The sequence below is a fragment of the Centrocercus urophasianus genome, unplaced genomic scaffold (assembly GCF_019232065.1).
Source record: "Centrocercus urophasianus isolate 14NV4802_14NV808 unplaced genomic scaffold, USGS_Curo_1.0 seq_42, whole genome shotgun sequence".
Taxonomy (NCBI): domain Eukaryota; kingdom Metazoa; phylum Chordata; class Aves; order Galliformes; family Phasianidae; genus Centrocercus; species Centrocercus urophasianus.
Genome location: NW_024885000.1, coordinates 2,851,335 through 2,873,595, shown reverse-complemented (window position 1 = coordinate 2,873,595; position 22,261 = coordinate 2,851,335). Strand labels below are relative to the sequence as shown.

At 45.0% G+C, this 22,261-nt stretch overlaps 2 protein-coding genes across 3 annotated transcripts; one reads left to right on the top strand and one right to left on the bottom strand.

Moving 5' to 3' along the window:
* Positions 1–373: 373 nt before the first annotated feature.
* EIF2D (eukaryotic translation initiation factor 2D) lies at positions 374–9,374 on the bottom strand. Its single transcript, XM_042833788.1, has 15 exons — positions 9,258–9,374; positions 8,867–9,057; positions 8,169–8,252; positions 6,009–6,099; positions 5,257–5,364; positions 4,629–4,918; positions 4,325–4,442; positions 3,864–3,909; positions 3,089–3,192; positions 2,063–2,221; positions 1,853–1,942; positions 1,652–1,747; positions 1,038–1,158; positions 737–911; positions 374–634 (listed from the first exon to the last, which is right to left on the bottom strand). The coding sequence occupies exons 1-15, from the start codon at positions 9,311–9,313 to the stop codon at positions 564–566; spliced, it is 1,800 nt and encodes a 599-aa protein (XP_042689722.1). The 5' UTR covers positions 9,314–9,374; the 3' UTR covers positions 374–563.
* Positions 9,375–10,052: 678 nt separating this feature from the next.
* Positions 10,053–20,741, top strand: DYRK3 (dual specificity tyrosine phosphorylation regulated kinase 3). 2 transcript variants are annotated; one of them, XM_042833790.1, is made up of 3 exons: positions 10,053–10,134; positions 10,927–11,042; positions 14,510–20,741. In XM_042833790.1, exons 1-3 carry the CDS (start codon positions 10,095–10,097, stop codon positions 16,079–16,081), a joined length of 1,728 nt encoding a protein of 575 aa, XP_042689724.1. In that variant the 5' UTR covers positions 10,053–10,094; the 3' UTR covers positions 16,082–20,741. The 2 variants fall into 2 exon arrangements, with proteins under 2 accessions (XP_042689724.1, XP_042689723.1); XM_042833789.1 differs by having other exon boundaries at positions 10,070–10,134; positions 10,931–11,042.
* Positions 20,742–22,261: the final 1,520 nt, after the last annotated feature.

The following is a 22,261-nucleotide window of genomic DNA, read 5'->3' as shown; positions in this document are numbered from 1 at the left end:
CCATTAATTGTCTTTAGTATTTATTAGTATTAATTTGTCTTTTGTATTTAGATGGCTTTGACAGAGCTACTACCTCTCATAAGCTGCAGTTAACGTTATACATGCAAGTAAGAGTTTGCTCTGCACCCTGGAATGTCTTCATATCAATACCTGGAAGTGTTTACAGGGATGACATCTAAGCCAAATGCTTTTTTATGTGATATAAATGCTCTATGGCACAATGTCCTGGAACATTCAGGATGAGGTGCTATCACAACGCTTTGGTTCAAAAGGTGGTAAGTAAGAATCTCCAGCTGGCTGTGAGGTTCTATAGCAAAAAAAAAAAAAATGGGATGCCCATATATTGGAAAATATATGGAAAAGGATAAAGCTGTTAATTTTTTTTCAGCTTTTTATTCTTATGAAAAACGATCACTTAGAGCAACATTATTATTTGGGATAATCCCAGCCCATGTAGAAATGCAGGGCTTTGAATGAATAAGGCCTGTACACAACCTTGATCTGTTGGCAGGACGTTTCTATAAATAATGAGAGCTGATTAATTCTTACAATAGATTTCTCTCCTACTTTTTCCGGCCGAGCTTTGGAGCCTTCTCAAGGCCTTGGATGTATTTCCGAGGTAGTTGGTATTCTTCTGCAACATGAAGAAGAGTTCATTTTAGGTAACAATGAAATTACTAACTAGAATCTGGATCTTGCTATAACTAGTCCAAGCCCTGGTCCAGAACAGACTTACCTAGCAGCATCTTGGCCAGATGATGGACTTGGTTGCCTTGGATCTGGACCTGAACTCTGTCTTTTGCTCCAGGCACTGGGGTGATGGTGGTGCTGGCCTGAACTTTCTGTTGTAGAATATTGGCCACACACTGTGGGTCTAAACCATACAGCTCGAGGTTCCTGATGATTGTCACCTGAAGGTTCCAGCAACGATTGCAGACTGTCAGCATTAATACATTGCACCCCATTCATCCCAGAAAAGCAAGCTGCCCTCAGAATCAGGACTCGTTCATATCCCACCTTTTTGTCTCTCTTCTTACCTTCTTGTTTGACGACCTCTGTGCAGTGCTTATGTCAATGGGCTCAATGCTTCCTTTCCTCACAATGGGTTCTTGTCCACAAAATGTCACCTGGTGTAAGGGCTGCAGACGCTCGAGGCACCTGAACAAAGTTTATAGATCCACTTGGTCTACACAGCACAGCAGGACTGATGTGAACTGTGTCTCTTCTGCTGCAGCCTATCACAGGTTTTTGAGACTATTAGTTTAGAACTGCATGGCCAGAGCTTGAACATAAAGAACAGGATGATTACTACTGCCTAAAGAGGGCATGTTCACCTATCTGCTGCAAACAATAGCTTCACAGATATGTATTTACAGATCGTACAGAGAATCAGGCAGTGCTTGTTTAGGCATCTTTTCCTGATAGTTAGCATGTAAACAAAACCAGAAAGCAACATTAGTTACTGACAGATGGTGGTTAAATGGTGAAGAATGAGATAGGATTGAGCTGAAGGTCTTTGGATGTTTTCTGTATCATCAGGAGGAAGTTACAACTCCAGTAACTCCAATGACACGGGGCTCTGACCTTGTGATAAACTTGACATAATGTGTTTCAGTATCACACAGAATTATCACAATGGAAAAACAGTCACCTGCTCACAAGGTCATCCCACTTCAGGTGTGAGATTTCATCTTGCTCTGATTTATCCAGCAGGCAGTCACACAGAATGGCATTTACTTTCACAAAGCTGTAAAAGAAAAACATGCATTAGGAGAAAACAAATTCACTTCTTGTTTCATATTCAGCATCTCCTGTGGAAGCAAGGTAGGACAGCTTTTTTTTGTATACTCACTTCTTGTTTGTTTCATCAACCAACTCGTTAGTCTTCACGTAGTTAATGATGATGTTTCTCACCTCACTGCTCGAGAGGATGCTTCCTTTTCTAAACAGAAAGAAAACTTGATTGCCTCCCCTTCAAAGCGAACAAAATGGCAGCAACACAAGTTTGTTAGCCTCTCTCTTAGCCCAACAATTGATTTTAGTGCATTTTTCCAGTGCTCACCTGTGTCCAGAATCCTGAAAGAGTGGCACCATCTTTGCTGAGACCCCATACAGAGGTATGATTTCAGGAGCACGGTATACTTGTTCCCTGTCTTCACTCTTGCTGTCTTGGGCAGCAGAGGCTGAAGAAAATCCTTCAGGTACTGCAAATGCTTTAATGCTGGGGGAAAAAAAAACCCAATGTTATTTGGTGGGAATAAGAGGTTGAAATTTGTAATATCAGTTTCTGTGCTTGCAAGTAAGCTGAGCTTGAGTGTAACCGTGCCTCCTAATGACAAGGTTGAGGATGATGAAAGTTAATGCAAAAAGTCAAATTCTGCTTCTTTCCAAATGCAGAAGATTTGCTTGCATCTACCAAAATATTCCCCAGCCCATCAGTTGCCAAGGAGATGTTACATAACAGCAGAACTCAGACCCAATGGGAAATTCCAAGAGAGAGCTTACTGTGCTGATATGCGAGAGGAAGGAATCTGGTTCTGGATATAACTATTAATCCTTAAAAAGAGCTGATAATCAGGTAATAAGCAATTAAAGAGGTATTTATGTGAATCAGTGTGTAAGGTGAAACAGTTTTTAAGGTTATAACCCTGGCTGCTGATCTGACAAAGTGGCTGATTTGATCCTGTGTGACGTTTTAAGGCTGTAGTTTCATGGGCATTTGTGCTGCAGCAGTGTCATCTTCTCACTGGGGTTATTTTTCAGACAGATAAGTTCACTTCAAAGCTGAACAAAGAACTGTCCCAGCAGATAGATGGGACTGGGAGACCTGCTTACATGGGAAAGGCATAAGGCAGTCAGACCATGAGACTCAGTGTTAAATAGCTGGAAAAATGCCTGATGGATATAAAGCTTTCTTCCCTTCCCACTGAAAAAAACCCATACAAGTTATCAAGACTCACTGTCAAAGGAATGTGCTTTTTAGTGACTGCTAACAAAGGTTATAATAGGTAACAAATGGAGACAGGTGATTCTGCTCCTTCTTTTCAAGGGCTATCACCTCGTTCAAAGACCACAATATTCTACATACTCTGGATGCTTCCAGTCCACCTCCACAATGCTTTCCACACCCTTGGTCAGCTCCTTCACTTGTAAGATCTTCTGCTGCTGCATACTTTGCAGGAATTTAGAAAACTGAGAAAACAACCATCAGAAAAGTGGAGTTGAGCATTTTAAATCCCTCTTTGTATTTCTGACTGCCCAAAAATTGCTTGCTAAATCAGAAGAACTTATTTTTGGTGGGGCTGGGGGGGAGGAAACCCAGCACTTTGCTTCTCCAACCACAGCAATTACTAAAGAATAGTGCGTGCCTCCATCATGCCCTAAAACAGAATTAGCAAGTGTTCCTTTTGTAGGTCTGCCACCTGTTTGCTCTGTGACCTTGGCCAAATCACACTGTGTCACATGGATTGCTGTGACATCTTTGGCAACAGGCTTTGGCCTTGCCTGTCATCTCCACTCTTTTCATCTTTGTTCATTAATAGCTTCAGAAAAGGAATGATCCCTCCTTGCAAGAAACTGCAATGTCCAACAAGATCAGAGCCTTTAACAGCTATCACAGTACAAATGCCAGACAGCATTAGATAGGTTCAAAGAAGTGCTCATGCTTTCAGGACAATAATTTTCTTCCCTTGAGCTCTCAGGAGCAGAGAGCTGAGTAAAAGAACCTGGCTTTCAGGAACAGCTTACAGGATTTTTCTGCTTTATTAACGCTTCAACATTTTTTATCTCTTCCTACTTATTTCAAGTAACCATTTTCCTTTTCAATAAAGGAAAAAAAAGAAGAACAACCAGGAAAATCTCACCTTCTTATAGCTTGACTTCTTTATATCCAGCTGCTGTCCAGCAGGGCTATAATGGATTTTTAAAAACAGTTCTTCAGTTTTAGGTACTCCTCATCTCTTTGCAAAGCTTCCTACTTGAAATTATCTTAACAGCAAAAATATGAGCTCCACACAGAATTACTTCAAACAAACTACCAGACAGAACACGATGAGTTCAACTAGCATTGATGCTTCCATAGGGAAGCAAAGAGCCATTTAAGTGATCAAGAAATCCTTAAACAATCGTTAGACAACTCAAGTTAGCTATTAAATGCATATCCTGGTTTCAATCATACAAACACCTTGATGTAAGAAGCATACTCTTAGGTAACCTTAGAAATAAGGACTGGATTTTACTTTTGAAACAAAAACCTCAGCCCAAATATTCTGTTCTAAATATTCCACTCTTTCTTGCAAGCCCAAAGACTCTTCTTACCACATACCAGCATGAGAACATATGGCTGCGTAGAAATGTGCTGGTGAGCAGAGGGAGGTCTGACTTCTTCACTTTGCATTTTAGAGCATGAAAAAAGCACTGATTAAATAGTGCATCCATTTGCTCTGTAGGGAAGAAAAGGACAAGTATGCAGTGAGCAGCCTCTCCTTTATAACACAATGCTCAGCTTCAGCCCACAGAACTCCATCCTGTACTCTGTGCCTTCTAGGATGCACAGTAACCTAGATCATGGGTACCAGCTTCAGCAAACAAAAGCTGCTGGGTTTGGATCCATTTGCATGCAGAAGTACCTTGTGGTGTCCTGCTGTCCTCTGCATCCTGCTGAGCCCCTGTGCTACCATCCTCAGCTGGTTCTGCAGCTCTGCTCTCATTGAGTTCCTCCTTTCCCATCACTACTGCACAACTATTTTGCTCCTTCAGGCTCAAATCACCAATGTTCACATGCTGTGGTGTGTCAGTGGAGAACCTGTTGCCAGGCTTTTTCCCCTCCACCTCTTCCTCATTTTCAGCATTCTCCTTTTCAGCAGGATCTGCTACCAATGGAGCTAAGGTAGGAGGACAAGATTTGTCACCATATTCCCTAAAAAAGGAAGAAAAAGCATTATGCAGCTTTCTGTTTAATGCTTGGAAACCCGTAGCACAGTAATACTCATAAATGTTCCCTGATAAAAGGCATGGGGAGTCGTATGGATCTTAAACTATAAGATTTATTTCCATGTCTATTGGACAGACCTCAGGGCAGAGAACTGCTTCTGTCAGAAAAGTGTGGTCATCAAAGACAGGTGGCACAGCTGAAGCCTTAACAGAGGTCACATCTCAGCTGTATCCAAACAATGAATGATCCAACTTACTGGGACACAGCTTTGATTTTAGTAAGGCTTGTCACGTGTTCTACAAAATGCCTGCAGATACACTCACCAGAGATGATCCATGTAAGTATGCAACACAGCAAAGCCTTTGCCTTTCATTCCAGCAGCCAGCATCTCTGTGGTGGACATAGCAGCAGCTGCAACTGCTACAGGAGCTCTGGGGAAACACAGCAACATTACAGCAGAACACCACAAACACAACTGTGCTACTTGAACAAAAGAACACTGCTCTTGTGATATACTGGGATTGTTTTACAATGTCCTTGTTCTTTAAAGCCACGCAGGCATTTTTGGGTTTTGTCCCTTCTCTCTGGTATGTAAGATCTTTCAAAGAATCCCAAGGATGTGTGCAGTTGTGCGACTGCAGTGACAGGTGGGCAGTGATGCATTCTTCCTTTTAAGAAAGCACAAGGAGCACAGGCACTGCTAAAAAGAGACCTGGGTGGAGGGAGAGAAATACAGCTTTAATGCTGTTCCCTCTTTCTGAGCCTTCATGCAGACAAGAAGACAGCTGTGTAGATTATAATCTTACGTAGAAACTGCTGTTTCAAAAGAAATCCACAGGTCTCAGCTCCAAGAGAACAAATTTGTGTGGCTTTCCACCTGAGCTCAAATATCCCAACCCAGAAATGTAACTGCATTTTTTTTGTGCTGAATTTTCCACTGTTCAGGTCCACAGTCCATCAAATGCCTGAGAATAATTCTGCTACTATTCCCCCAAAAGCCCCAGAGTTTCCACGTTAAAAATGGTTTTCCTTTCAGTGTTTCTAAGAAGAGATGGGAATAAGGAGTGCTCTGTACCTGTTTCCCAGGAGGGTGACAGCACAGAGCGTGCCTCGCTCTACTTGTGGAAAGCCAGAAGATGGCACTACAACTCCTGGCAGCATCAGATCTGAGGACAACAAAGCATGCATTTCTCAATGAAAGATTCAGCCACGACCTCCTCCACCCCCACCCCTTCTGTTACTCAGCAAAAAAACACAGCCTGCTAATCGCTGAGTAGATGCCAGAGAAAATATCGTTCTGTTTCCCCTAGTAAGTTAGCACTTCTTGCTACCACCCTGTGGAATAGGGGATTCAATTTGGTGTGCACATCCTAAAGCACAGCAGAAGAGCTATACGTGCTCAGTCCCCTGCCTTGTCAGGCACAAAGAAGGTAATCTTCTAACAAAAAGGAATAAGCTCTCAGCCTAGACAGCATTGATGACAAGGAAAAAGAAAGGAATGAGAACATACATGCAAAAGCATTTATTCTGCCCTGTCCCAAGGCAGAGAAGCTCTCTCTTTGCTAAAATTTGCCACTGATGACTCAACCACCCTGACCTGACAGCAGCTGCACTCAGTTGTGAGCTCTCCTCAGCAGGAGGAAGTTGCCTTCACCACTCCTTGCTAATCTGGACAGAAACAAGTGGACCTTGCTGTGTGATTCGTTCTGCTTTCCATGCCTGGGACGAACAGACCAGCACGTGAGTAAAAACATGCTCCATGCCTCATGTGTGGCATCATGTCTTCATTAAATTATATTAAAATCATCTACTCTCCCTCACAGCAGCTGTAGCTGTCTAGACCTTGCAGTTCCATGGACTGACCTGTGTTCCATACATTGATCTCACTTTTCTCTCAGCATCTTAGATGTCATCTGCATGCTGAGAGGCCAGCAGTATTCTTCCTCCCATTCACCTACAGCTAACCCAGGCTGAACTCTGCAATTGCAGGCAAGGCTCCACATCTCCAGGGACAGAAATCATGCAAAAATCTTAAAGTGACAAGGTAACCAGCTGTGTGCATTGTGTAAATAACCAGGGCAGGCAGTGAGGCCTTCGAATTCAAGGCACAGATGCCGTGAATAGCACTGCCTTCCTTCTCTTTGTAACTGATTGCTTCCTCAAGTCTGCTCCATCCCTCTGTGTCTGCAGTCTGGACAGTCTCACGCCTTTCCTCCCATTTCTATGACAGGGCAAAATCTTTGCTTTCTGCCTTTGCTGGCCATTGTCTCCATGGCCAGTTTCTTATCTTTGGATCATACCCAGCAGTAGCCTGGTTGCCATGGGAGATGAATGACCTGCAGCCCTCTTTCATCAATGTTCTTCTCCTGTTAACAAGACTTTTTTCCCCCACAAACTAGGTCACTACCAGCCAACAACAAAGCTTGCTCAGATGTTTATCATAGCTACGCACTTATACACTTTATTTCCCCAAGAGCAGAGTGAACAGAGCGACTTGTCTGCTTCTCTAGACAGTGTGTAATGGAAAAAAGACATCTATTTCTACACGTACACTTCCATTTATAGATTAAAGCTGCAATGGCTGGAATTCAATCTTTTTCTGGTTGAACAGTTCTGCTGTTTCAGGTTTATAAAGGCCTGACTCTTACGCATCTGAACTGCATCCAAAGCAGATGCCAGAAAATAGATTCATTTCTTGTTAGTCTCGATCCGTAAGTAGCTGGTAGAGCCAGTACTCCAGCAATTCAAATCCAACCTCATCTGCAATCCACAATTTACCTGACAGTGATTAAAACTGTAGGTTCCAGTACAAACTCACTCTCCATAGGATAAGCAAGCTCACCTCTGAACTGACAGCACCCAGAGTGGCAGCAGATGGAGTCAGCTGCCCAAGGAAAGCTAAAAAAACCCCCACAGAGCAGTGACACAGGCTTTTCAGTGTCCCAGTTCACAGTCACTGATCAACTTTACACCCTGAAGAGGCATTTCCAAATCCCAGACTCTCAAATGGAACAGATTACTGCATTTAAACAGCTTAACCTACTTTGGTTCATTCACAAACTTATCTGCTGCTGATTTATTTTCCGTTTCAGGAGATCAAGGTGAATTACTTTGTGCCTTAGTATTCTTTGTACTTTCTCACTGTTTCAGGTCCCACTGGGAAATAATATCACCAAAAATCCCTGAAGGCAAATCCTATCTGCAATGGGATGTGACAAAGTTCTGATCCTCTTACCTGCTCCTCCTGCTAGCTTCTGTAGCACAGGGGGCCATGTTGAAAAAGCAGGGAGAAGATCTGGGTAGACCCACAGAGTATACACTGCGCCAAAACAGAAGAAAATTTAAAGAGGTATCATTAAAAAAAGCTAGCTGCTGCTTCTTACCATCTTGAAGACTAAACAGGACCATGCTAACTGCAAGGTCTGCAAGGTCAGAACAACCCTACAGTAATTAGAAAATAGAGAAAAAAACAGCTATTTAATTCACGATTCTGTGAATTACTATAAAGATGATCCCTTGAATTATCTTCTGTAACTCATGGGCACTTTGAGCTGATCTGCTACTCCAACAGGGAAGAATTTCTGGATAGGGATAAAACAAAAACACAAAGTTATCTATCAGAGCAGCTTGTTAGCTAATTCCAGGGCTGCCTGGATGTGGATGTGATACCTGCTGATACCAAGTGAGCAACAGAAGGATGAGAGGTGAGGATGCAAAGCTGTGGCTGAATTGTTTCCTGGTTCCTAACCTCTCAGAGCCTCCATTCTGCAAGAATCTCACTGGATTTCACACCGATGCCAGCAGAATAAACACAATAAAGTGTGCAGATGAGGTGCAATGGGAGACGTGTAAGCACTTAAACACAAGCAAGGGGGGGAAATCCAGGTTTGTATTGAGTGAACAGGGCGGATTCCTCCACTGCGCTGCCCATACCTGTGGGATACAGAGCTTTTTCAATCTCAAACAGGATCGGGTTCCTGCTATTCGTGTACACAGTGCCAGCCTCCCCTTTATGAGTGTATATCTTGATGACATTCAGCTCATCCTTGTTTGGAATCAACTCCGCCAACCGCTCAGCGCTCAGACTGGGAAAAGCAGCCGCAACATCACCTCGCAGCTTTTTCCTGTAACGATAAAAGCAATTCCTCCATCAGTGTTTCGGTGGCTGCGAGACTCTCACTTTTCCACTAGCGATGATGGCTCGCAGGGCAAATCCCCACAAGCCGTGAGGGCGCTGGGAAGAAACCAGACGTCCTCCTCGCTCTCACCCCTCATCTCTGCCCTCCTGCCCCGCACCGCCCGCTCCCCGCACACCGGCACTCACCGCTCGGATCCCTTGATGGCGGTGCTGGCCCTGACTCGGAACGCCTTGCAGAACATGGCGGCTCTGCCCTCAGCCCCCGGCGGCCGCCATGGCGCCGTGCGCTGCTCAACGAGTCCGGGCGGAAACAACCCGCCCGGCCGGGCCGGCCCGAGGAAAAAGGGAAAGTTTGAGCCGCCGGGCTTTGTCCTAAGATTGAGATTTCTTTGTTCTGAGTGCTTTTGTGGCTGCCGATCGCTTCACACACACGGGAAATAAACCCCTGCCGAGCCGCAGCAGCGCCGTCGTGGGAGCGGGGCTCATTTCAGCATCGCCGGCGTGCGGGGGGTTCTGACAGCACTGAGCGACGCACGGGATGCCGCACGGTTTTCTTTCCGCTCGTAACACAATAACGCAACCCCTTTTTGCCACTCGGGTCGAAAGCGTGTTGTTTTAATGCAACAACCGCTGAGTTTGCAGAAAAAGAAAGCGACGTCAGGGTGGCCCCGGGCTACGATGCGGCTCTCAGAGAGCGGAGCGGAGCACTTTAGGATGGCAGAGGAGCCGGCTGTGCGCCGAGAGAAAACGGCCGCTCGATGCTCCCCGGGCCGGCCTCGAACCCGGGTCCTTGAGAAAGCGCGGCGCTCCGTGCCCCGCCCCGCTCGCAGTGCGCATGCGCGTTCAGGCGGCGGGCGGGGGCGCGTTCCCCTGGCAACGGGCGGCCCCGCCGCGGCCCGGCAGTTGCGGGCGGCCGCAGCCTGGCTGCCCGCCGCGGCAGCGCTGGACGGCGGCGGCGAGGCCGGAGGTGCGGGGCGGCGGCGGCGGCGAGACGGGGGATGGGGGCCGCCTCCCCCCGCCACCATGCTGCTGGGCAGGAAGCCGGAGGCTCCGCTCGGTGCAGGTGAGACGGGAGAGAAGCGGAGGGAGCGGCCCCTCGGCACCCGGGCGGGACCCGCGGGGGTCGGCGGAACAATGCGGGCTGCGGGCGGGCGGAGCCGGGGAGCTGCGGGTATGGGCGCCCCGTGCTTGCGGTGCGCGCTGAGCGCTCCTTTTCTCTCCGAGTATTTCTCGGCTGCTGAGCAAACAACGCGACCTCTTTTACATTTATTTTTAAAAATTTTTTATTTTTTATTTTCCTCGCGGCAAATCCGCCGGCTTTAATTCCCCTGTATCGTTTGTACGGGGTAACCTACTTCCCAGCTAGTCCGATCAAGGCGTGTGCTCCGTTTGCATTGCTGCTCGCGATGAGGCCACTTTGGGATTATCTGCTTAATGCAGGGAGGGGAACGCTCTGCCTCCTGTTCCTGGAGGGTATATTTGCATTGCAAGCATCGATTAAAAAAAGGAGAAGCTCTAAATTAAAGCAAAAGTATCAAACTAAGCTTCCTAAGCAGCGTTATACTCTGGTGTTATAACACTCTGAATGGCGTAGTTAAAGATTGTTTACTAATTATATGAGAACCTCCCAAGGAGGCTGTGGATGCCCCATCCCTGGAGGCATTCAAGGCCAGGCTGGCTGTGGTTCTGAGCAGCCTGGTCTGGTGGTTGGCAGCCCTGCATATAGCAGGGGGTTGGAACTGGATGAGCACTATGGTCCTCTTCAACCCCATTCTATGATTCATGAGTTACACCCGATCGTTTGCCTCCATACGTAGCAATGTGAATTGTCAATAACTGTATGGAACATTTTCAGCCAGGTTTGGAGATGGATTATATGACTCCTATATGAGGATAGATCAGCTTAGGTACCAAGAGTCTGCAAATGAAGAACACAGCCCCTCAGGACTGCCTTCCCTCGGGAGATCTAATGTGAGTACTTTGAAGTTTTCACGTGGTGTTGTGTGGCTGTGTGTCTCGTTATAGAAAGTAAAGGCAAAAGGTGGGATGTTGCTTTTACTGAGCACAAGAGCAATTTGGTATTTTGTACAATGTAAAATCACCAGACGGTGTCAGAAGTCCTGTGTTATTGCCCTCAGCTTGTATTTTAATCCAACAATTTATTCTACAAATAAGACCTTCTGCTGTGTCACCTAATGTGCTGATCAGTACATAAGTCCACACACCTTTTGCTTTAGCTGTTACACGTTTCCATTTTAGTTTTCTTCAAGACAATCCCAAGGCTTCAGTGTAGGTTTATGTCTTCAAACTTCTTCCAGAAGTCTTTCTTCTCTGAAAACTCAGGCATTATCTGCTGCTTTGTGTGCTAGCAAAATAGCTCCGCGTGGGCTGAAGGTGTAAAGGTGTTTTCTTTGTAAGCACTGTGTTTCCTAAGCAGATGTGGAGTTATGCAGTCTTTCCTCACATTGTCTCAACTGAACAGGGGTAGTTGTGTTCGTCTGCACGGTGATCTGACCTTTGTGTGGTTCTTAGATTTGTTTTGTCTCTTGTTGAATTGTGGCAAAACTAAAGGAGCTTGTGCTTAAGCAACAAAAAAAAAAAACTCACTATCTAAAAAATGGAAAATAAACTTTTCACTGAATAAGGTGTGTTTGAAAATCATCACCTGGTGTCAAGTTATTCAAACAGATATCAGTAATTAATTTGGTCTTTGCCATTCACTGAGCAAATACAGTAGCTTGGCTGCATTGAGAAAGCAGAGGCAATACAGAGATTTGGTGAGCAGTAAATTTTGGAGGGAGGGGGGCAAATGAGAACACCTAAATGCAGTGTTTCAGTCTTAGTGCCACTACAACTGCTCATAACTAATCAGAAATCAAAAGGCTGGAACCATCCAGTGAAGTGCAAATGTAATTGTATGAATGTTTTGTTTGCATGGTGCAACTCATCCTTCGTTTGTATGTTGTCCATCACAGCTGAGAGCTTTTTAAGGCAAAATTAAGGGCTGTAAAATGGCCTAGTTTCACTCCTAAATATTAAAAAAAAAAATACAATCTCAATGATATCTTGCATGCTGAAGTGTGCAGGGCTGAAGACTGTGATACTCAGCTTTAAAGGAGAAGTGTATGGATTTCAGTGATGCTTGGTTTCTTGCTTTCCAAGATTTTTGCATTGTGATGTAAAGTTACATGAGAGCTGAGGATGCCTGCTACATGCAGCTGTTGGCCCTTTTCATCTCCAGCTATATCAGAGAACATAAATATTTCTGCTTTGAGAATAGATGGGTTTGATTCCGTTTGTGGAAATAACCGATGCACTTTGGAGAAGAGAGTTGTGTAGGAACTGGCTTGAGTGTTTACTTATAAAACTTCATCTGAAGTGAGAAGGATGTGAGAGTCTTTAATGCAGTGCCAGTTGTGTTGTCACTGTAATTTCCTGGCTTCTAACAGCAGCATATTTTATCAAGGACAAAGGAATACTGGGATTTGTAAGAGCAAGCTGCTGAAGGAAAGCTGGTGTTGCCCAGAAGTCATCTGACTTCGAGTCAGATGGAGCTGTGTGTGTATCCTGCTGTCCTGTGGCAAAGGATTGTGGCAGTCACCTGAGAATGAGAACTCAGCCCTCGCTGCTGCCAGGCTGGATGTGGTCTGGTGCTGCACATAGCAGGGGGTTGAAACAAAATGATCATTATGGCCCTTTTCAACTCAAGCCATTCTATGATTCTGTGATACTTGGGGATGCTGAGCCTGGTTTGGGCTCCAGAACCATCATTTCTTCTGTAAGAAATGATTGTGGCAGAAATATGGTCGTGAATTCTTTGTTTATTGAGGAAGTTAGAAGCAGTATTTGCTGCAAACTGCGCTTTTAGGTGGAACGGGGTTTGTTGAGCTTTGGTGCTTTATCTTGTTTGTTTGTAAGCATGCTGGTTTTGTGTGCTGCACTGAATGGTGTTTTTGCTGGCTCTGGAAATACGCCTTCCTTATCTCAGAGGTTCAGCCAGGCTCCAAGAAAAAGGCGTTCATTCTAAACTACCAGGGCTGGGCTTTGCTTTTCTCACTCAAGACCTTCTGGCAAGGCGTGCCTCTCACAGAGCACCGAGGGTTGGGGCTGATAGGGCTCTGGGCACTGGAACTCAGTAGGATGCATCCAGTGGCCTCACCAGCCTTCCTCTGAAAGCAACTGCTGCAGGAAATGCCCATCTTTTGGGCTCATGAGCAAAACACGCAGGCTTTGAAGAGATGTAGCTTGCTTTTGGTGAGAACGTTCACTTCTTTTATTTATGGGCTGTGCTGGGATGTTAGATTTTGTGTAACTAAAAAGGAATTTGGTTTTATTGCGATGGCTCTGCAGGTTTATTTATATTTTTGTGTGATTCCTGTGCAGCTATTTCAGTTTTCGGGGATTGGGTTTGGCATGTGTCTCAAATCTTTATTTTTAGATTAAAGGATGGAATGGAAAACAGATGTTGCTACTCCAGTCTCGGCTTCTTCCATGTTGTGTGGGATAAAACAACACCTCTTTGCTGTCTGTCAGCATGGAGCATCAGTGGGGAGAAGGGGGGAATAACTGCTGTGCAAATCGTGGTCTGAATTCCAGGCAGTTCAGCACTTACTTGTTTGAAAATGTCAAACTTGAAGCTTCTTCTCGTTCTTATTTGCTATTTCTGATGCAAGTATTTTAACATATGGCAGTAAGTGGCAGTGGTTACAGGCTGCTGCCAGAGAATAAAAGATATTCTTGATTGTGAAGGACTTCCAAGTCTGTTTTCTCGTAGTTATTCAGCTATTGTGATTCCAGAGGGACTGTGGTTATGATGTGTTTTTCCCCTTTAAAAAAGAATAAACACAAAACCAAATGTTTATACATATGAGAAACTTTATATACAGAAGATCCATCTTGTCCTGCTGTCATCCTTTTGCTTTCTGTTCAGCTTGGCTACACCAGCCTGACATCATTTGCTGTTGCCTCTTTGTCTCTGTGGCACGCTTGTCCTTGCAGTGCTGCCAGCACTTCCCTGCACATCCATGTCGTGCTGCTTGTTTCAGACAGGTGCAGATTGCATCTGTCATTGGTTGTGTTTGCTGCACCCGTGTTTGAAGCTAAACATAGCCGTTCCCCTGGCTGTTTGCTGACTGTGTGCATGCTGCTGGAGATAGGTATTGTGTCCTTGTTTGAATGTTGGACTCTCTAGGGTTTTACCCTGCATGGGTTTAAAAATGCATTTGTGCATGTGCTTGTTTCACTAAGTTGCATTCTGGTTTGTTTCCCTTCTGTAACTACACTTTAACTTGAGTTAACTTAGGTAGTAAGTGCAGCATTCTGTATTTGCTCCCAATGGAAGTGCAAAACATGCTGGTGTTACTGTTTTTATTTGTGATACTGATTTCGTTCTTAAAAGTAAGCTTTGTTTGAACTTTTTATTGTGTTTCTGTCTGTAGGTTTGTAGCAACAAACTTGCAATGAAGGATCACCCTCTGAGTGGGAGCCAGGTCAAAGTGGAACAATTGTTCGAGGACTCTGGGAACAGGAGGAGCAGTACCCTTCAGTCTGCAGGAATTACTTGTTCAGAAAGATCTCTTCCTTCCCTCACAAAAGATAAAAGCATAGAGAGCTTAAGCACTTCTAAAGGTGGCAGCAGTTCCTCAAAAGCCCACAAGGCCGTTTCCCAGGCTCCAGAGCAAGCTGTCAAACAGTACAAGCATCAATTATCTGCGTATGAGCAGCAAGAGATATTTAACTTCTCTGAGATTTACTTTGTGGGTCCAGCTGCAAAGAAGAGGCAAGGAGTGATTGGTGGACCCAACAACGGAGGTTATGATGATGACCAAGGCAGCTATATTCATGTGCCCCACGACCATCTCGCTTACCGCTATGAAGTGCTCAAAATCATTGGCAAGGGCAGTTTTGGACAAGTTGCTAAAGTCTATGATCACAAACTCCACCAGCATTTAGCCTTAAAGATGGTTCGTAATGAAAAGAGATTCCATCGGCAAGCAGCAGAAGAAATCCGGATCCTGGAGCACCTGAAGAAGCAGGATAAAACTGGCAGTATGAACGTTATTCACATGCTGGAAAGCTTCACCTTTCGGAACCACATCTGTATGACCTTTGAACTCTTGAGTATGAACTTGTATGAGCTGATAAAAAGAAACAAGTTCCAGGGCTTCAGCATCCAGCTGGTGCGCAAGTTTGCTCACTCTATACTGCAGTGCTTGGATGCTCTCTATAGAAACAAAATCATACACTGTGACTTGAAGCCGGAAAATATCCTCCTCAAACAGCAAGGGAGGAGTGGAATCAAGGTTATAGATTTTGGGTCCAGCTGTTTTGAGCACCAAAGAGTCTACACGTACATTCAGTCTAGATTTTATCGAGCACCGGAGGTAATTCTAGGCAGTCGCTACGGGATGCCCATAGACATGTGGAGTTTTGGCTGTATTCTGGTGGAGCTGTTGACTGGATACCCTCTTTTTCCTGGAGAGGACGAGGGAGACCAGTTGGCTTGTATGATGGAGCTTCTTGGAATGCCCCCCCAGAAGCTTCTGGATCAATCCAAGCGAGCCAAGAACTTTATCAACTCCAAGGGTCATCCTCGCTACTGCACTGTGACGACGCATGCAGATGGAAGAGTGACCCTCAACGGGAGCCGATCGCGCAGGGGAAAAGTGCGAGGGGCTCCAGGGAACAAGGACTGGGTGACAGCACTGAAAGGCTGCGACGATCCCTTGTTCATAGAGTTCCTAAAGGAATGTCTCAGCTGGGATCCTGCTGTGCGCATGACTCCAAGTCAAGCTTTAAGGCACCCCTGGATTTGTAAACGAACCCCCAAACCACCCAGCACTGATAAAGCCTCCAGTAAAAGGATTTCTAGCTACACGAGTTCCTTCACAGGAATTGGTTCCAAGTTGCCTCCTGTGGTTGGGGTAGCAAACAAGCTGAGGGCTAACTTAACATCCGACGCCAATGGCAGTATACCTTTATGTACTGTGCTGCCAAAGCTGGTCAGCTAGTAGCAAATGACATATTGCCAGAATACGTGCTTTTTATTTTAATTATTTGTTAATAACGTCAAAGGAAGTTAAAGGCAGAGGTTTTTAATGGATTTAAACACTTAAAGGCCTAACTTTTATCAAACTGTTTCTCTCGCAGCGTGGTGCGTGTGGCATCCTGGGTAGGTCAGCTCATCTGATGGGTAACGTGGCAGTTTGGCTGCTATGCTATTTAATAATGCTGTTTTGCAAACCAAACTTTTTCTTATCAAGACAGGTTAGGAGATTATTTTGCTTAAGACAGCGAGGGAAATTGACTTATGATGTGTATTTTCAGTTAATCCCCAAATTAACTTTTTTTTTAAATTGTATTCTAGGGAGAGTTTTTACATCTGTTGTCACAAGCACAAATGCATTATTGGTGTAATGCATTAAGAACTCACTAACTTATGTCTGAAGGATTGGACTCCTCTGTGCTGCTTTTCCCTCTTCTAAGAATTTTAAGAAATACCTTTGGGTAGAAACACCAACAAATGTGGTGTTGACATTTTGTAGCCTGATTTTAATTCTTTTTTTCCAGGGACACCATGGAACACAGGAGGTGTAGATAGATGTAATTCCTGCACGTGTGCTATTTCCCTTAACAGTCTGTGGAAGGCTGACAGGGAAGCTCAAGGAGCAGAAGGAATCCATTGCAGGCGTGGGCTGCTTTGTTTGGGGCTGATGATTGCATTACATGTTTCTTGGAGCTCAGATTTATAAGTTCTCCCAGTTGTGTGTGTGTGTGTGTTTGCTCATTGGTGTGAGCTCTTGGTTGGTTTGGTTTTGTTGTTGTGTGTGGAGTGAATTCCATTAAATTCCATGGAAATCTAAAGCATGCCACCCTGATCAGGCAAGTAAAAGTTCTCAAGGCATAGGATATAATAAAACATGTGTGGAACAGGCCTAATAAATAGAACAGCTCTCCAAAATCTCAATGTAATCTCAGGAAGGACTGATAAGATGCAAAAATTCATAGATCCAAATCAAGCTGAGCTATGAGATGAATTATTTTAATTCTAATCGCATTCCTTCGGGTCTGTGCGAGGTGTTTCTGCATGCTTGAGATGTGTAAGCTTCTAATTTCTTTATCTTCCAAGAACACGGGGTGATGGTGTGACCTGTAATGACAGCAGCACAACTTGTTCTGGTTCTCAGCTCTTGGAGCCACATGGCATGGGTCCATTTACAAAAACATCTGATCTCCTGCCAGGTTCCTGAATGCAATTTTAAACACAATTTAGAGCCTTTATGAAGAGAGGGTTTTAAATTTAATGAGTTTCTCTGCAGCAAGTTTTTAGTACTAAAACAAGGAGACTTGTTCTACAAACAAAAAAAAGGCTCAGGGTGATTTGTAAGATAAGGTGACCACATGTTCAATAGCAGAGTTGCCTTCTGAGAAGATGGGGCTGTGCCTTCAGCTTCGCCCTGCTCTAATTACAGCACTGCTCAAAAGCTGGATGGAAAGGCCAAAGAGTCAGAGCCAAAGCCCCAGGCTTCCCACAACTGTTCTTTAAGCAGAGATTCTCACACAGGAGCTTTGCTGACTTGTGTTTCATGAGGGTAAATGCACTCAGCTCAGTGATGCTATTAAAACAGTGAAGTCTAGCTTTTATCCACGTGGCCACGAGCAGCACCAGTGCATGTGTTGTTTGTGGTTCACTTCATAATAAGGCGTGAGGGGTGTTTTTGTTTGGCAGAGCTGAGCACTGTTTTGTTAGAACGTACAACCAGGGAAACAGATTTTGGGGGGATGTGGTGGAATAACACCACCAATTTTAGCAGCATCTCTAATAGATGTGACACGTTTCTCAAAGCCAGGAACATCCTATTTCCTCCTCTGACTTTCCTATTTGCATTTTTAACTATATATATATATATTTTTTCTTTTAAACCAGCTGGGTGAGGAAGAAGGGGAACCTTTTGAGGAGCAGTAGCTTGGTAAGAAAGATGTGTAGAAAAGGAGCACTTTCTATAGAAAGACTGTACAGTGGTGGTAGTGTTTGGAGCCAGGAAGAAGACAGAGTTTGTGTTAGGAGCTATGCAAGGAGAAGATGGAACACCCTTTTTTCAGGAGCAGCGACCAGTGGCTTGGCAGTAGAACACTTTTCATCTCTGCAATACCCAATGTGGAATGATTATTCTCCTGGGACTTCTGGGATCTGGTTATGACGAGGTAACTTCTCATGTCACAGCTGTGAAACTACCAATGGAGTCATTAGCTGGCAAAAACATTGGCTTTTTCCCTCAAAAATGTGTTTGCCTTGACCTGACCAAGCAAGGTGCTCTCTGTGAGCTGTGCATGTTTAAGAATCAACCTCATTTACCTGGGACTATTCCTGTGCTTTAAAATTACACACTTAGTTAACTATCTTGCTAATTTGAGGCTGTGATCGATGTGGCCACAGCAGATGAGAAGGAAGAAGAAGCAACTTTGGAAGATTTCTATTGAAAAAAGGTTCTGCATAACCCAGAGAGCACAGCTCTGTGTTTATTTACTAAGCCCCATTTTCTTACGCAGTATTTGCTTTCTAGGAAGAGTGTGGCACGGTGTGCCCAAAGTGGGAGAGCCCTTCAAGGGAGATAATAAATCCTGTGTCTGGGAGAGCTGAGTTCTCATCCCTACAAACACTTCCCTTGTTGAACTCATGGTTGGTTCCTATGGGAATCACACCCAGCCGTGCTCACAGGGCTGGAACACAGGCTGTGTTGTTAACAGTGTTGTTTATCAACCACGGATGTGTTTGCAGTGTCAGTCTTGAGTGAGATGATGTGGAAGCTCAAATTCACGTTTGCTTTTTGGGCAGCCAAGCACTATAGTGAGATCTGAGGTTGTCAGGAGTGCATCACTTTTGTTACTTGTGATACTGGTTAGGATGCTGAAGTGATACGGGGCTGAACTCATCTAAATAGATGAACAAGACAGTGTTTGTTTTTGAGGAACCTCTTTGTTTTGTCAGCACTCATGAGGTTCCCCTCCACCCTCAGTCATGTTCTCTTAGGAAGTTAGCATGCCACAGATGTCAATTGCTTGGGATTCTGACAAAACAGGCATCACGTTTCTAGGAATTGTAGTGAAGTCATCCAGACTTGTTTTTCAGTGTTCCTTGCAGTGTTCCTTCTGTTTGACTGCTCGTTATCATTACTCTTTGTGTCGGAAGTAACACGCTGTTTACTGTCTGCATTTTTAGCTGTTTGTTTTAGCAATATTTGCAATGCAAAACAAATGACAAGGCACGAGCATCTGCCAGATATGCATTGCTTTTACGCTGGGGTCCAAATACCACGCAGCTGTCTCAGTTGCAAGGAGAAACTTGTTTCTGTTTGAACTCAGTGGGGCAGTGATGTGGTCACTGTGGGATGCGGTGCTGCAGCCCCCAAAGCAGGCTGGTTTGGGCTCATCAAGGGCAGGCAGTGCACACTCTGCCTCCAATGTGCTCTTTGCTAGGGTTTGCTGCCCAGTCTGTCCTGTCTGAACAGGAGTTGTGCTTGCCTGGTAAGCTCAGAGCTCAGAACAAACCCCTCTGTAAGGTTTGAGGTGCATTATGCAGTCTGTCATTGTTTACAATAGCTGTGAGGGCTTCCCTGCTGTTGGAAGCTGTTGGAATTTCACAGTAGAGGTTCTTTGCAATGGTCATCTTTGAATCTACCTCTGAAATAAACCTCGGGTCCTTTCTAAAGGGATGTTCACTGCAGACTGCAGCTCTGTTTTGTTTTTTTTAAAACACTGATAGCTGTTTTGGCTGTGAAATGTACACGTGATGATCTCAGCAATGTCTTACTAATCCTATCCACATAAGCGAAAGGCTGATTGCGCGCTCAGATCTGGGCTGAAATGATTGACACAAATCCCCTGCTTGCCAAAGTTTAATGCTGGTATGGAAGCGAAGAGCCAAAATAACGTGGGAAGATCTGCAGTGCTTCTGTGTGGTACCCAGCTGGGATGGAAAGCAAGCCACAGTGAAAGACTTTTCCTTATTTAAAAGAGCTTGCAGCTTTTCCATGCGTCGAGCACTAGGAGCTGTGGGTACCCAGCATGTCTGAAACTGGACATCATGGTTTTTATATCTGATGTATATCACAGATACCACTTGATGATTATTCTTTTCTTTTAACTTGATAAGGGTTTGGAGAAATGTCTACACTTCCCACTTTGCATAAAAGAGCTCTCGAGTGTTCAGAAGCTCCACCAACACTTTGTTCTCAGCTCCCACTGTCACGTTTTAGACCTTGGGGTCATCAGAGCAGTCTTGCATGGGTGAGCATCACTGTGTTCAGAGGGAGCACAGACCTCAGCCCTGCAGGAACAACCCGTGTTCCCTATCCATAGTACTGTGCCTTATTATTTGACCAGCCTACATTTGTCTTGGTGCAATGAATTTACTATTCAGGGTTTCTTATACTTTGCAGCTGTCCACACTAAATGTCAGTGCGTGTGAGGAATTCACAGGTTAGCCTTCTTATTGTAAATACTGTGAGGTGGAAATGTAGGAAACACTTAAGGTGCATGTGAACATAACCCTGTGAAGGAACACTTGAAGTCGGTCTCAAGCTCTGTATCTCAATGTGACGGGCAGATATTTCCTAATGTTGTACTTCAGTTCGTTTTTAAAAGAAAATAAATGCATAATTTTCTTTAGCATCAGACTGTGAATTCCTGAAAGAAGAGCTTGGTTTTAATCTGTTATGGATTGCTTCCAGAGAGTGCAAAGTGCTGCTGTTGTTTGTGTGGCCAGGTGCTACCCTTCATGTCGAAGCAGAGATGGGCAGGAGGTTTTTGGACTCTACGTGGTGATTTCAGTGTGTGCTGATGGAGCTCTCTGATGTGACAAACGTGCTGTAATTAGAACACCCCGCAGTTTTGCCATAACATTGGTTGGTCATCACTTTCTTATTTAGCCCAGTGTTCTTTTTAAGGCTCAGAATCCTGCTTATCCCCGCGCTGCGCTGAGAAATCCAGCAGCAGCCACTTAAGGAAGATTTGCTTTTATTAGAAACCTATAAATGGGAAACGTCCTGCACACCAGTGGATATCGGAATAGTTGGGAGGTGAAATCATCCTGCAGTAAAAAGGCCTGTAGTTATGACCTGCGTGGTTAAGTGATGTACATTACATGCAGAGCCACTTTGCAGGCAGCAGAGTGAGGTTTTTCCCTTCTTTTAGTGTGGGTGAATGTTTGATTAAACAAGAGCTGATATAGTAACAGAGGGTGTACATACAGACACTGGGTGTTCTCTGAGTTTCTTTATGTGTGGATACATGGATGTAAATGCAGGCTGTAGGCTCTGGGCTGTGTGTTCCCATAGGGCTGCAGTGCTGGCAGTCCTCTGGAGTGGCTCTCAGCCCTTCACACACGCACTGCTCACAGGAGGGTTTGGCCCATGCCTTGGGATTGCTTGGGCTGCAATTTTGTCCATAATTAGGTTTTCTTGAAGCATCAGAGCCAGTGCTGCTCTCCATGTGATTCATCTTATCCTTTTTATAAACGGAGTCGTCCTCTGCACAGAAGATGAATGGATGGTGGGCCGTGCTGAGATTGTTTTCTTTCCTCTTGTCAGATCTGCCCCAAAGGCTCTGCAAACACTTCTCAGGACAACCACATGTGTGGATGCTCAGAAGCACAATTGCTCTGAAGGTTCCTTCCTTCCCCATCACCTGAGTGCAGCCGTTTCTCCCTCTCCTCTCACAATTTGGGTTCTGTGAGCCATTCCCATGGCGTGTTTCAGCTGTGCTCAGTCTGTGGGGCTGAAATGCACTCAGTGGAGCCTGCCATGCCCTGCTGCTGAGAAGAGCTTTCTGAAGATGCCGAAGCCTCAGCCCCAGCCTTGACTGTGGAGCGGCACCTTGTAGGGGTTTGCATTCCTCTAGAAGCTCTGAAATTTGGCTTTGCAGGTGGAGGGGCTGGGAGAGCTGAGAAAGAGCTCAGAAGAAAGGATTCCCACTGGCTGTGCCCCGCATGGCTGAGCTGCAGGCTTGCACTGGTCCTCATGCACAGCTATAGGATGAGAAGGAAGAACACAAGTTTCCCTCAGTGCCACTATGGATGTTCAAAGGTCCTCACCCATATCTGCACAGCCCAGGGCCCTGCACTGAAGTGATGTCTTTAATATCTCTGTTCAGTGCTGGGTGACAGCAGTGCTGATAGTGCTGGCATTGCTGCT